The following is a 14,975-nucleotide window of genomic DNA, read 5'->3' as shown; positions in this document are numbered from 1 at the left end:
GCTAACACAATCAGCCTGTTAGTTTAGCTTAGCACAAGTTACATGGCCTAGCCCAGAAATAGTTGGGCACATAACCCCCTGTAAAACCCCAACATATCATTTTCACACTTAGGATTTTGTTTGATTAAGCAAACAAGGTAAATTATTGAGTTTTAGATGTGCCGAAGTGTGGATTTTGTTACAGCGGACAGAACGAGGCTACGTATTTTGCCCTGTTACCAGTCTTTATGATAAGCTAAGCTAACTAGCTGCTGGCAACAAGATTTCCCAAAATCTTGAACTATGCCTTTAACACAGTCATTACTTTGTCAAATACAAAGTCTTACATTAAACCTGTTTGGGGTAAAAATAAACAATAAATCTTTACCTGTTTATTAAACAACAAAAAATAGACTGTGTGATTGATTAACATCACTTCTTTCTGATGCAGCCTCATGTTTTAGTGGTTTTCTTTGTGGTATCTTGAAAATAACAATGACACTGCTTCAGGTAAATAAAAATGAATAAAACTGAAAACAAATGAGAAAATCTCATAACCCTGGTGCAATCTGAACTTTTTTTTTTAATATAATTATATATATTTCTTGACTTCATACTGATGCAATTATAATTTGTAAAAATACCTACCTGTACAGGGTACAGAATCTGTGATAGTATAGATAGTGCCTGGCAGTTGCTATGGCAGCTGTGCGTGGTTCCAGCCCACAGTGTGACAGAGATATAAGGTGAACCTGTTCTAGCTGAGCCAACCAGGTAAATGCTGCTTTAATACACACCATAACTCATCCTTCCCCAAGCCAGATCTCTGGGGAGATGGAGAGAAGATAATAGAGAAGAGAAATGAATGGAAAGACAGAGAGAGAAGGGAGGGATGGAAATGCCAGAGAGAGAGGAAGAGTTTTTATGGAGAGGGGAGTAAGTGAGATGAATAAACTGAAGCCTCTTGTTTTGAAAATGCCTCCATCCATGTCCAAAATTGTCACAAGTCCCACTATGGACGACAGCCAAGGTGCAGATCTGTGTCATTGCTGCGCTGCTCCAAAGAAATGAATCCAATTTCTCATAATCTTTTTTTTTTTCCCCCACGTCTCCCTGCACTGTGCCCTCTCATTTTTCCCAAACTCATTATGAGCCTCGTGTCTCTTCCCACTGAAGATTGATGCTCCTTCACTTTGAGCTGAGCTCTGAAAATACTGATGATCGTTCAGCATCCCCGCAAATGTAAATGTGTTCTTTAACTGCCTCATTCTTTGAGTCTAATGAGAGAAAAAAAAAAGGAATAAGAAAAAAAGACAACTCTCGAGTCCAACCTGGTGCCGAATCAATAACCTCTTTTTGTGTATTCATAACACACGTAACTGTGAATGAAGTTCGACCCATGATTGTCTCAGCATTTTTAAACATCTTCTGTTCTGTGTGTTTTGTCCTCAGCAGAGCTCATGTACACGGTGGAGCTGGCAGGAGGGCTGGGAGCGATCCTGTTGCTGCTCATCTTTCTCATCTCCCTCTACAAATGCTACAAGATCGAGCTGATGCTTTTCTATAGGAGGCACTTTGGCAGCGAGGACGTGGATGGAGGTAGAGACAGAGCGTCTTAAAAAATTTCTCTCTCTGCCTCAGGCCCATTTTTCTTCATCGGATCTTTCTTGTCCAAACTTCAATGTCATGCAAGCACTGATGACTGTGTATGTGCCTTTGTTGGTTTGTTTTCATGTGTGTGAATCTATCTATCTGTTTACCTGTGTGAATACGGTTTTATGTGTGTGTGTGTGTGTGTGTGTGTGTGTGTGTGTGTGTGTGTGTGTGTGTGTGTGTGTGTGTGTGTGTGTCTCTTCCTGCTGCACGTGATGGTGTGTGTACGTTGCTACAATGGCTGCATAGGGAACAGCAGAGACAGATTTTCAATTTGTTGCCCATTTAAAAAGAGATCAGTCTCAATAAGTCATGGAATGATGCCCACTCTCTGCTGTCAAAGGCCAGATTGTGGTACACGGGGACTGGATAGGCTCGAAGCTCCTTCCCTGAACGGCAAATAGGAGCATAAACAGCCTGAAATTGGAGGGCAACTTTTTGTTTTCTTTACAGAACATAGTTAACTTTAGCGTCAGTAACGGATTTGTCTGTTTATATCCCAGTATCTTTCTTTTTTTGCTTTGTATTTTGAGCTTGCCTGTTTTCTTTTCAAAAATTCTGGAAAGACTGAACTCATTTTTAAATCACTGGATTGTTTCTACAGTAGCATGAATTATCTATTACACACTGTTTTGTTGACTCAAACTTCCACATGATTAAGTCATACCGTCAGGGACCACTGATACAAGCTGTTTTTGATTTTCCAAGTTTGCTAGGTGGTTAATTTGCAAGGTTGGTTGCTAATTTGAAAGCGTTGTTTGATGTTTGGATCCTTACTGAGCACAGCCCTGGCCTTTCCAGTGAGTTTCAAAGCTGCATGCGCTCCTCAAAGACTCTGTGAAAAAGCCCCTCTCTTTCCTTTTTGGCTGGCCCACATTCCAGTTTCTACAGAGCATAATGACTAGGGCTTACTGAACATGTCACCAGTAGAGCTTTTTCCCCATCGTCTATCTTCTTGCTTTTTCAGTTCTTCCCCCTTTCCTCTGGGAAATCATTTCGAGGTGGGGAAGAGGATATTGCTTGAATCATGATTTGGGTATTTTTGTGTCTACCCTAATTTGTTTCTCATATAAACTGAATGGACAAAAGTAGACTGACACCACTGTCCACAAATGTTTTTGATTCTTGGTCTGGGCCTATTTGTTGAACCAGGTCACTTTGTTCCTGTTAAGGACTCGACTGGCCTGCACAGAGCCCTGACCTCAGCTCCATCCAACACCTTGGAACGTAGACTGGAGGCTTTTATAGAGGCATATTACAGTAATATGTAAATTAGATCGAAGGTTTTGTGTCTTGTTGAAAAACAAACTTTGTCAGAAGAGGAGAAATAAACTGATGGAGTGAAGTTACATCCAAATTTTCTTTTTGTCTCGTATGAACTCTACTGTAAAGTCAGACTCTAGGCAGGGATGCAGGATATTCAGTAAATTATTTTTCTGTTTTTCAGAAAACAAAGACTACGATGCGTACCTGTCCTACACCAAAGTGGACCCGGACCAGTGGAGTCAAGAGACCAGGGAGGAGGAACGCTTTGCCCTGGAGATCCTCCCTGACGTCCTGGAGAAACATTACGGCTACAAACTCTTCATCCCAGATCGAGACCTGATTCCAACAGGAAGTAAGCACTGTGACCGGCTGTGTATACACACTAGCACACATACTGTATGTTCATGTAACATACTGTAGTGGAGTGTGAGGGCATTAACAGCTGCTGTAGCTGCTGCAGTGTTTGCCAAAGTTTGAAGTGTTTGTTGTGTGTTGTTTGTCTTCAGTGTTGTTTCTCACTGTCACTGTCTTGTGTTTCAGTGTTTTGTGCTCGTAGGGCAAATTCCAGCTGAGTATATTCACAGTTGATGACTAGATGATTAATCCAGATTTCCAAATTAAGGCAAAAGGGAGAAAACAATCAAACACAATCAGCCCAGAACTGTCAGCCAGAACTGTGTTTCTTGTATCCCCTTAAACCTCTCCGGATGAAATGAGAAGATTATGGTATTTCTTCACTGGCTCTTCGCAGGCTGTGTACTACAGATATTGGAACACAGTGTGTAGTGTGTACCGAGAGCTGCTGTATTGAACAAATTTATCATCCTCCCTGATTTTCATCCATGCATTAATAAATCCATGAAAATTCTGTCTGAACATATTCTCATGCGTGCTAACTCTGCTTAGTAGTGCCAGTCTGTGCCAGCGGTACACAGTGTGCTCTAGTTAGTAGTGATGCTGTGTGTTTGTACTGTAGGCTTCTTGTGGAACTGATAAAACACAAACACGTCCTAGACAGAATTAAACATCAGTGGGAAATGTGCAAAGGCTCTGAGCCCTGCTGACTGAGCTGCCTCCTTTCCTTTAATCAAAAGAAAATTGCCGCCAGCATCAGTGCCAAGCAAAATCGTTGTAGATGAATGTCCAATCAGGGAAACATAGAATGTGATTAATCATATGTGAAATAAAAAAGATGAGTGAGAAGAGAGGCGGCCACTTTCTCGACTGTGTTGAGTATGTTTCTGTGTCTGTGTACTGTGTTCTGCCTGTGACCTGAATGTGAAAATGTTTATGTTTAGGTCTCACCAATGAGCATTACCAGGATGACACACGACTCTTTGGAGGTACTCGCCCTCAGTCTTCTCCTCTCCTGTCAGCTGCTGTCATTTACCTGCTCCAGTTTCAAAAAGACACTTAGAGTGGCTCTGTTGTTGTGATCTGAAACATCAGGCCAACTTCGATGGACAGCAACTCAGCTTAGTCTTATTGACTGTCTAGCTTTATCAATCTGACGCCATTTAGCGCAGCACTTAGCTTGGTCTTTGGGGCTGCTCTTCACTCAGACTATTGATTACAATACATAGAATAATACTTTACACTGCTTTAGATCTAAAGACATATTCACCTTCACAAAGAACCATGCTTTTAGATATGTGTCTACACACACATATCCAGTTGCTGTCTTTCTGTTCACACTATAAACTACAGACTAAAATGAGTGCTATTAGAGAAAATAACCACCTGTCACTGTCTTGTGTTTTGTGTTTGATGCTGTGTCTTCATCTATCATTGTTCAGTGTTGTGGTCCTGCACTCATCTTTAACTCAAAACATTTTAAATGCACATTACTCAACTCTCTTGCCTCTCTCATGCCTTTTTTATTTTTCTTTTCTTTTTTTCCTTCAGCCTACATAGAGGATGTGGCACGCTGTGTCGACCAGAGCAAACGCCTCATTATAGTTATGACACCCAACTATGTGGTGCGGCGAGGCTGGAGCATCTTTGAGCTGGAGACGCGGCTGCGCAACATGCTGGTGACTGGCGAGATCAAAGTCATCCTGATCGAGTGCGCCGAGTTGCGTGGCATCATGAACTACCAGGAGGTAGAGGCTCTTAAGCATACCATTAAAACCCTCACCGTCATCAAGTGGCGTGGCCCCAAGAGCAACAAGCTCAACTCCAAGTTCTGGAAGCAGCTGCAGTACGAGATGCCGTTCAGGCGCACAGTGCCCATGCTCACCCACGAGCCGGCGCTGGACGTCAGCGAGCAGGGCCCCTTCGGAGAGCTGCAGACCGTCTCTGCCATCTCCATGGCGGCAGCCACTTCCACCGCCATGGCCACCGCCCACCCTGAGCTGCGTTCTTCCTTCCACAACACCTACCACACCACCATGAGGCAGAAACACTACTACCGCAGCTACGAGTATGACATACCCCCAGGCGGGACCCTGCCACCTCTCTCTTCTCTGGGGAACCAGCACACCTACTGCAACATCCCTCTAACACTGCTGAATGGACAGAGGCCTCCTGGGAAGAGCCGAGAGCACAGCCTGGAGGAGGCACATGCTAACAACGCCATGCTCCCTCTGCTGCCAAGAGAAACCAGCATCTCCAGCGTCATCTGGTAATGATGACCCGGCTCAGCATCGGCTGTAGGAGGATCAGTCAGGGTCAGACGTGGCTGGGCTCAGTCTGGTACACACGGTGGAACACAGTTCATGCTCATGACTTTGGTGAAAAGTGTTTTGGACCCATTTGATTCCACCTGTTGTTAACTAGCAGCAAGTCATGGAGATGCAGCCGGTTTTTGGACACTGCTACCCTTGTTTTTTCAAGAGGACGGCGCCTGTGTTACAGGGGATGTTTTCTATGTGAAACTGCAGGAGATATAAAGAAAACAATGTTTCATCAACTAGCAAGAGACAGACTTGCAGGAACTCCACATTAAAGAACCAACACACTATGGCAATTGCGCACACACATACATACACACACACATACACACACTCACAAATGTGCATACATACAAACACAAGGAAAACAGGGTCTTGTACATATATTTCAATTTCTTTGTAGCATCAGTGTTTTCCTGTTTTGTTCTTTTGTTTTGTTTTTTTCAATCATGTTTGTTGCCTTCTCTACTGTAGGACTTTGCTTTACCTTGTTATACAGAGTTGTATATTTTTTATTGTTTTCTCTTTTTAGTTTGTTTTTTATTCTTATTTCAATGCGCTTGTTTGGAAAACCAGTATGTCCATGTACCTGCGCTGTTGTATTTCTTTTTTTGTTTGTTTGTTTTTCAATCTTTATGTAGTTTAAGAGAACATTTTTTAACACCTTTGGAATTGCCTGGACATTTCAGGAGCTTCGAGGAGCTGAAACTTCTTTTTGTTTACCTGTAAAAGGTGTATCTAGTTTAAAAGGAAACTCACTTTTAAAAAAAATCATAGAATATGCAAAAAGAAGGAGGAGCTGGCGAACACACACCGTCCTGTGACAGCGAGAAGGCGGAGCGGTTGGGGGACAGTGCTGGTCCTCTCCAATCAGATAGACCGATAGACTGGCAGATCTCTCTCTAAAGCTTCATATTTTCTATTGAAACAAACAGCCTTGCTGTTTTAGAGTGATAGTGAAATGCCTCACCTTAAAAAGAAATCTGTAGATTATTTTAAAAAGAATTCTATTTTTATAACAGAAAAGAGTTTGCTTGAAAAGTCATACTTATTTGCATTTCATCCACCATAGAAAGGGGATTTGTGTATAAGTGTTATGCTGGTTTTGTATCCTTGCAATGTGATTCCTGGTTTGTTAAGAGATTAAGGTGGCTTTTGAATCCAACATGAAAAAATATGTCCTCTACTGTTCTAGATTCAAAAGTAAAGCATTTTCAATGTTTTGGTTTTTAAAACACAATATTATTCCCATCTTGATAATTACTTTGGTTCATATGGATAGTTCATGTTTAAGGAAAGAAAAGAAAACATTTGTGTTTTGAAAGACTTTTTAAATATATTTGAAGGTGTGATTTTTGAGTATGCATAGCAAATAGATATGTATTCTATATATAATATAGATATTTATATAAATATATAAACACAATTTTCACTTGGAAAGAAATGTCTATCTTTATAGAAACACAATCATTATCAGTTGCCCTTACTTTCTCACTGCACATTAAAAACATTGATTTCCTTTTGATGTTTTTCTTTTGTGTCCACCTTTGACTGTTTGTTGTCAGTATTTTCTAACACCCATTACACATCTGATTACTCTCTCAGCAGTCACATTAATGGCAAATTCATCACACTCTATGACAGCTTTATGATCTCTATGACCATCAACTAATGGGTTGAAAAGTGAGTTTGTCAGTTGAACCAGTGATCGGACTCTGAGAAAATAAAGAAGCATCATTGTCTCCTGATGAAATTCCTTTGAAAAGTACACAACAAAACTGTGCCTACAACTGCCAACTGCCGTTGTGGTGGCCAACGCGGAAAACTGTGTGTGCTTGTATGTACTTTTTCACGCCATCTGCTCTCTCTGATTATTTTCTTAAATAACCACAAGGTGAATTAATTTAAATCCAGACACCGAAAACAAACGTCTAAGGGGACAGTTTGAAATGTTCTTTGCAAACAATACAACATGGAGCGTATATTGTACTGTGCCCAGAGGACAGTAGGAAGGAGCAAATGTCCATATGTATGTTTGGACTGTTTGTGTTCTTCCAATTATTCTGTCACTGTAAGAAACAAATAACATAACACCATACCCTTTTACAGCAGACTGTCAATACAGTAGGCGAAGGAGAAAGGTCATAATTTGCACAGTGTGTAATAATGGAGCTTATGAAAGGAATCTGACTGTTTAAAATGTGCTGATAACTCTCTGAGGCCTAGTAGGCTAGAGCACATATCATACAACTGCCATTTCATTTGGTTCATTACTGGCTGGGGACATTTATTACGTGCCATCACCGTTACTCTCTCCTCATTTTCCCCATGTATCTATCCATCCTGCCAGATAGCAGCAGAAAACACAAAAAGATCACCTCTTTTTTTCTTTTTTCTTTTTTAAATACACTGATATTTGCCAAATATGTTTTGGCTTAAAGCCAAGAAATCTCATTTGATGCCTGACTTTCTTTTTTTAAAACACAACAGTGTTTGAGTGCTGCCAAACACTGCCATCTCCTGGGGATAAACACTACCTACAAGGGGTAAACACAGAAACAGAAAGCAGATTTACTGATTCTCTGTCAATCCCAGGAGAGAGGAGCAAAAAAGAGAAACTGGGGCAGAGGAAAAAGACTGGGACACACTGGCAGAGTTAAAGGCAGAGGAAGGGATGAAGACTGAGTTTGTTACCATAAAAGAAAGAGGATGGACAGTTTTGTTCGTGCTAGGGTGCATAGAGGGGCTAAGATGGTTTCAGACTATGCAAACACAAAGAAAAAAAACAGTGCTAGCAGCATCAATGAAAAATAATTGAACCACAACCTCTGGAATTTACTTTGGCTGTGTTTTTTGGGGGTTTTTTTTTTTAAATAAATGATGCCGACATTTGGAGGCATGCACACATGCAAGCACACACAACATGTTGTCAACCGCAAGTGGAGCTGGTGACTGTTGCATGTTGGCAGCCTCTGAACCAGACAGCTGGAGTTTTATTAGCAGACACAGAATTAATAGAGTCTTTATTACCCAGAGCAATTAAGGACTTAATTGGAGAGAAAATAGGTCCCATCGAAAGGGAACACATAGAGGAGGCAGACAGGAATAAGAATGTCTTCAGAGCAAAGTCCACAGTGGTGTGTGTGTGTGTGTGTGTGTGTGTGTGTGTGTGTGTGTGTGTGTGTGTGTGTCATTTTAATCTTTTCCTGCAATGTCTTATCAGACCACCAGGCGGTGTGTGATCAATTGGTATTTCCTTTTTTCATGGCCCTGCTTATTTGTGTCTGCACCCCCTTTGTTTCAGTGCCTTTCCATTTCCATTGCACGTGGTTAGTCTGTACTGAACTGGAATCAAAAATAGGCCAGGGGCAAAGCCTGGTACTTTGAGGTCCACATGAAGATTCTACTGTTCTTGTAAACATCTCTTCATGGAGTTTTTGTTGAAAAACTAGAGGCAATTTGATGAAATTGCTGGCAATTAATTTTTGTTATTTTGTTCATTTGTCCTAACAGCCGATTTTCTAGCTGATAAACATACAACACTGGTTAATGGCTATGCCCCCCCCCCCCCGTCAGGCATAGGAACGTGGCTGATGATACTATTGTTCTCACTGCTCCTTTTCACTCCACATCAAAGAGCGTTTAATAAGGCTGTTGCTGAAACCCTCCTGCTATGTAACCCTCCTGACTGTGTGACAATATACCTCCTCCTGCCCTTCACTCTCTGCCTCTTCTAAACTCTCTCTCTCTCACACACACACACACACACACACACACACACACACACACACACACACACACACACACACACAGTCAGCATCCATATGCTGTTGCTGTTGCACAGCCACTGATGGCAATGCTCCCAGTTTTAATGTCTACACAGAAACAAGAGGCCATTTCATGATCCGGTGGTTCTCTGACTGAGAGAGAAAACTTTCTCTAACTTTCCTCTCAGCAGAGAAGATGTATGTCTCTCTTTCTCTCTATTTCATTTTCACTTCCTCTGTTGTACAGTGCTGAAACGTAACAAAGTGTTCAAGTACTGTACTTAGGTACAATTGCGAGTTTCTTGTACTTTTACTTGAGTATTTCCTCTTGTGCTCCGTTACATTTTAGAGGCAAATATTGTACTTTTTATTCCACTAAATTTATTTACTTTCCTTATTTTCAGTTATTTAATTGTGTGGTAAGCAATTACTTTGCAAGTTCAGATAGGTTATACAAAATATAATCAACAAATAAATTATGAGGTATCATTATAAATTAAGAGATGATAATACACGCTACCCAGCAGTAGGCTATATAAAGTTATTAACTGCAATGTTTAAGTGACGCACACATAAATAAATCAATTAGTATAATAAAATACACATTATTCTGAAATAAGAAATTCTGCATAATGAGAAGGGATGTCACGAGAACCGATACTTTGATACCAAGTCGATGTACCAAAAGTACTGTAGATGTGATTCTTCTCCAACTGACGAGGGCAGTATAATAGACGCACAGGCCTTGAAGTCTGACAACAAACTTCAAGAGAAGAAGAAAGCAGGCCCAGTAAGCAATAACAACACGTGAAATGGCAGCAACAGGTCCACCACAACTTGTGTAAAAAAAATAAGAATAATATAATAATAAGAATAATACACGGCAAGGCTGGTGTATGGAGATACTTAGTATTTGACGCGGACCATCAGGGAGAAGTCAAGCAGGAGTCAAGTCCAGTCTACAACACGGTGCCACAGAGCGTTTCAAATGAAAGGAGGAAACACCTCAAACTTATCTGAGCAGCTCAAAGACAGACGTCCGCATCTGTACACAGACTTCGGGGTGAGTCAGTTTCAGTTGTTAACTTTGTATGAACAACGTGTTGTCAAAGTGTTAATGTCCTGACTTGTTACCATTGTTGTTTGTGAATTGTGAGAGCTGATATCTGTTGTAGCCATGTTTCACACAACGTTCACAGAGGCTAACGTTAGCTTGTTTAGGCTAAGAGTTAGCTACAGCTCCTAATGTTAGCAGGGTGCAACATTAGCAGGGTCATTACCACTCAGTCTGTCAATATATAACACTGACTTTTTAATTTGATAGTTTCATATGTGTGTGTGTGTGTGTGTGTGTGTGTGTGTGTGTGTGTTTGTGTGGCAGTCTTTTGCTATTTTTTGCTGGTGTTGAGAATTGTGGACCTTTGTTGGACTACCAAACTTCTGGTACTGTGGCATCCCTAATAAAAACCACTTTTAATTTTGGTACTTTCAGTATATTTTTAAGCTTATACATCAGTACTTTTACTTTGAAAGCAGCACCTGTATCAGAGTGTTTCTATATTGTGGTATTGCTAAAAGACCTGAGGACTTCTTCCACCACTGTTTGGTTGTAATCCTAAAGCAGGCAGAGCAGGGCATATCTAAATGTAAAATACTAACCTTCTGGCCAGGTTATTTTGTCAGAGTGAGCCAAAACAAAGCCACAGGGACCGAGCACAGGTACAGGCCATCTGGCCTTTGAACAGTGACTAAGTATTCTACCTGCTGGAAGCAGGAATCAGGTGTCCAGGGACTCAGTTTCATAAAACCATTTGGTCAGACTGTGTGTACTGTAACAGCAGGAAGTCTTTGCCCCATTGTCCAAGGTGAATATATAGAATAAATGTAACCTAATGCTGTATAATGACGATACCACAAGCCTAATCTAACTACCGTTGCCTTTTTGTGCAATTTCCAGACGCTTTTCCTCTGCAGGTTATAGATAATTTTTTTTTTCTCATGAGAAAGTCCTCCATCCTTTCCCTAGATACTTAACGCTAAAGGCATTTTAGTTTGTATCCACAAAATTACACTGCAGTGGCCAGAGTTGGAGAACAGGTAGAACATTACCTGAGGCACTTTTTACTTCACTGTTTCTGCACCTGTGTGTGTGTGTGTGTGTGTGTGTGTGTGTGTGTGTGTGTGTGTGTGTGTGTGTGTGTGTGTGTGTGTGTGTGTGGAGGGTGATGTCTGTGGTATACTGTTGCACTCTGGTCTAACCTGGCCTGTCACTACTATTTAGAAAAACTAGAATACAGACCCCACAAACACGTGAAGTCTCTGACTTACCTGCTGTACTGGACAGTGAACAGCTGGTGTGAATAACCAAACTGCGGCTTTCTCATCTTAGTTGACGTAATAAAACTCTATGTCAATAACTTCTGTAAACGGTAGCTGACATGAATCAGTTGAAGTCAGATTTTTCAAGGTGATATATGTCAGATTTACGCGGTGACACTATTATCTTCTACATAAGATTCTGTCTAGGTCTGATTTCACACTTGCCTCACTGGAAAGTGTGTCTGCAATTAGAGCTGAGATCACACACAAGGGTAGAAGTACAGTATAACAAATAAACAGCTCAGAGAGTATTCTTTTTATTATAGAAAAATATTATATATAAAAACAAATAAATTAGGAATTCCAGCAGCTGCTTTGTATTTTTCCTCTCTCATAACACATCTCTTACCCTCATCACGCTCTCTTTCATTCTCACATGCACACACACAGTCTCTTGCCTGTGTTGGTCCTTTCACAGCCTTTGAAGATCTTCCACACACAGTAGTTGCAAATTCAGTCACTAATATCCTCTTCATCTGCCCTCACCCCCTACCCAATAAGAGCTTGGAGCATTTCAGTCCACCTGGCAGCTGAATCTGCTGAATTCACCTCAGACCTCTATGGACTGTGACCTACTTCCCGTAGAACATTTCCATGAGCACCTCCTCTATGTTGACGGTCCCTATGACGGGTCTGAAGAAGAGCTGGGCGACCACCGGCGGGCTGATGGCCCTCAGCATGGACAGAGCTATGAGCAGCTTGGCGAACCGTGTTGTGTCTTCGCGATGGATCAGCCTGACATGCTCGTTCAGAGCCTGGTGCGCCTCCCGACGCAGAGACTGGATGTAGTGGAGGCAGCGCAAGCCCTCCAGGTCTGGGGTCAGCATGAGGAGAGGCGAGAGGAAGGGGGAGGAGAGTAAGTGCAATGGAGAGGGAGATGAAAGTAAGAATATGGAGAAAGTTCATTATGGTTTCCACACAACATGGTGTAAATATAAGCAAATATCAGTAAGAGGTGAAACCTGTTTATTATCTAAACTCCTACATGTGAAATGACAACATGTGGACTTGTGTAGGCCTGTGTGAATTAATGGCACCTTCTATCAATTTCAATGATACAAAGTTATTGATAGAAAACTTCAGAATACATTAAGTAATAAGTAAGTATTCATCTTGTCGATGAATATTAGGTCAATACTTTCGAAATAAACAAAACTTCTGACACAGTCGCATAAAAGCTTATCAATAAGCATATTTTAATGACATAGCCATTATAATGCTCTGACGGTCTGCACTTATAAGTCAGTGTGTGTCACCTGTGTTAAAGTTTGATGCACAGGTATGAAAACCGTGACCTACCTGGGTTGAACAGCACGGCTCCTTTCAGATACGCGTACTCCTTCGTACTGATATCCACACTCCAGCACTTCTTCAGGAAAGCTTTGATAGCTTCGATATCTACGACAGAGACCCCGACTGCTCCTCTGCTGCTCTGGCCGGCCAGAGCCTCGCTCTGCCTGTCCGGTAAACCCGTGAGGATGCGCTGCAGCATGCTGGGCTCCACGGTCTCCGTGGTCTCAAAGTCCACTCGGTCCTGTGCGAGCCCCAGTACGAGTAGGGGTGCCCAGCCGCTTCGGATCAGCATCAGTTGGTCGTCCTCCGGCAACTCGCGAAAGCAGGGGACGTTTTTCACGAACCGCAGCGTCTTCACCAGAACCGCCGACGCGGCTTTGCACGTCACCTGCGGGGAGCGAAGGACACCTCGGCGCCGTGTGGAGCCGCAGGAACAAGCCTGCTGCCGGAGCTCCTGCAGCGAGGCTGGGGCGGAGGAGGAGGAGGAAGAGGAAGTCTTGTGGAACAAGTGTTGCAGTGTTTGTTGTTGTTGGGGATGTTGTTGTTGTTGCTGCTGCTGCTGCTGCTGCTCCTCGGCGGTCGCAAGGCTGTCACTTTTTAAAATGCTATAGAGGATGCTGTTGTTGTTTCGGCCGCTGGCACCCCGACAGCGGCAGCCATCCAGCGTGGCCATGGCCGCTGGAGCTAGGCGCGTCCCGCTGTCTCTTTGAAGCGCCGGAGGTCAGTGACACAGGTAGCGCTGTTTTCTTAGCCCCTGATAGCCCCGATTGAAGGGCAGCACATTTATATTAGCTCCCGTCTGTCCCTGCGCTTGCCGAGCTTGTTCAGACTCTCTGCATATTCCGCCTCCCCAGACTCAGGCACCTCCTCCTTCCCCACCTCCTCCTCTCCTGTTCTCTCTATCTGACACACACACACGCGCACACCTTACAAACACACACCTTTCAGTTCTCTCACATATTAAATACACAGCCCTATAAAATGACATTTTTGCAAGACAGTGGACAGACAATGATATAAAATCGTCCAACTCTCTTTTGCTCACCTGTGAAAGGTTAATAAAGGCTCAAATAAAATATTAAATATGTGACATTTCAACCTGATGGCACAGTGTAAGTGTAAAACGAAACACTGGAGGTGAACAGCAGTAGTGAATAGGCTGGGTTAATTAAACTGATTATGAGAGAAAAGGAAAAAGGAAGAGAGAGGCACAGACAGACAAGGAATCAGAGCCCGTTCTATTCTCAGCATTACCTTGACTCTCTGGCAGTGCTGTTTATCAGACAGGAGCTGGTAAAAAATATAGGCCAGCGACAGATCTGAAGGCTTAATTATTTTAGGGACAATTTATATGATTTTCTATGAGAAAGAAGTAGGAAGAGCTGAGCTGTGAAGGCCAGCCTCCAACCTTGACTCGGACACACTGATATTGATTTAACCGTGAAAACAGGAGCTGGTGAATTATGATGTCATGATTCAATGCTCTCCTTGCCTCTGTCACTGAAGGAGGATGGGAAGCAGCAGAGAAGGGGGGTGGTGGGGTTTGAAGAAGAGGAGGAGTGGAGGTCAGTGGATGAGAGACTTGAGAAAGACAGGTCAGGATAAAGCAGATGAATTAGAGGTTTATCTTAATTGCTCCTAAGAGGGATCACAGGTTAGGGTTGACTGCTAGAGGGAGAGGGCTCTGGGAAAATCAAAAGTGATTACACAGGAGTTTAACCAGGAAGAAACCAAGCACAGACATTGTCAGAATGAGGAAAATTGTGCAAGAATAATGCAAAAGTTTTGAGCAATTTTCCTGACTTTAGGACCAAAGATTCAAAAGATGCAACTCTGGTGTGGCCACCTAACAAATACCGTCACACTGTCACACGAAGGTCTTAGTAGAAGGTTGTCTTTGGTGTAAAGAAAGGATGACATTGAGTGCATGGCAACATTAATGAAATAGCTGTGAGCAGGACATCAG

The 14,975-nt window shown here is 42.4% G+C and overlaps 2 protein-coding genes across 2 annotated transcripts in view; one reads left to right on the top strand and one right to left on the bottom strand.

Moving 5' to 3' along the window:
* The window catches only part of LOC111218302 (interleukin-1 receptor accessory protein-like 1-B), a 159,873-nt gene extending 153,931 nt beyond the window's left edge, over positions 1-5,942 (top strand). Inside the window, exons 9-11 of the mRNA XM_022740551.1 lie at positions 1,435-1,578; positions 3,080-3,250; positions 4,804-5,942. Of these exons, the coding sequence (XP_022596272.1) occupies positions 1,435-1,578; positions 3,080-3,250; positions 4,804-5,525 (1,037 nt within the window). The 3' untranslated portion in view covers positions 5,526-5,942. The remainder of the gene's footprint in view (positions 1-1,434; positions 1,579-3,079; positions 3,251-4,803) is intronic.
* A 6,087-nt stretch (positions 5,943-12,029) lies between these two features.
* Positions 12,030-13,776, bottom strand: nr0b1 (nuclear receptor subfamily 0 group B member 1). The gene is made up of 2 exons (XM_022740553.1): positions 13,016-13,776; positions 12,030-12,530 (listed from the first exon to the last, which is right to left on the bottom strand). The coding sequence occupies exons 1-2, from the start codon at positions 13,680-13,682 to the stop codon at positions 12,289-12,291; spliced, it is 909 nt and encodes a 302-aa protein (XP_022596274.1). The 5' UTR covers positions 13,683-13,776; the 3' UTR covers positions 12,030-12,288.
* Positions 13,777-14,975: the final 1,199 nt, after the last annotated feature.

Source organism: Seriola dumerili, unplaced genomic scaffold, assembly GCF_002260705.1.
Source record: "Seriola dumerili isolate Sdu_G_001 unplaced genomic scaffold, Sdu_1.0 BDQW01000052.1, whole genome shotgun sequence".
Classification (NCBI taxonomy): domain Eukaryota; kingdom Metazoa; phylum Chordata; class Actinopteri; order Carangiformes; family Carangidae; genus Seriola; species Seriola dumerili.
Note: the sequence above shows the minus strand (reverse complement) of the source record. Positions and strands in the feature narration are given on the sequence as shown.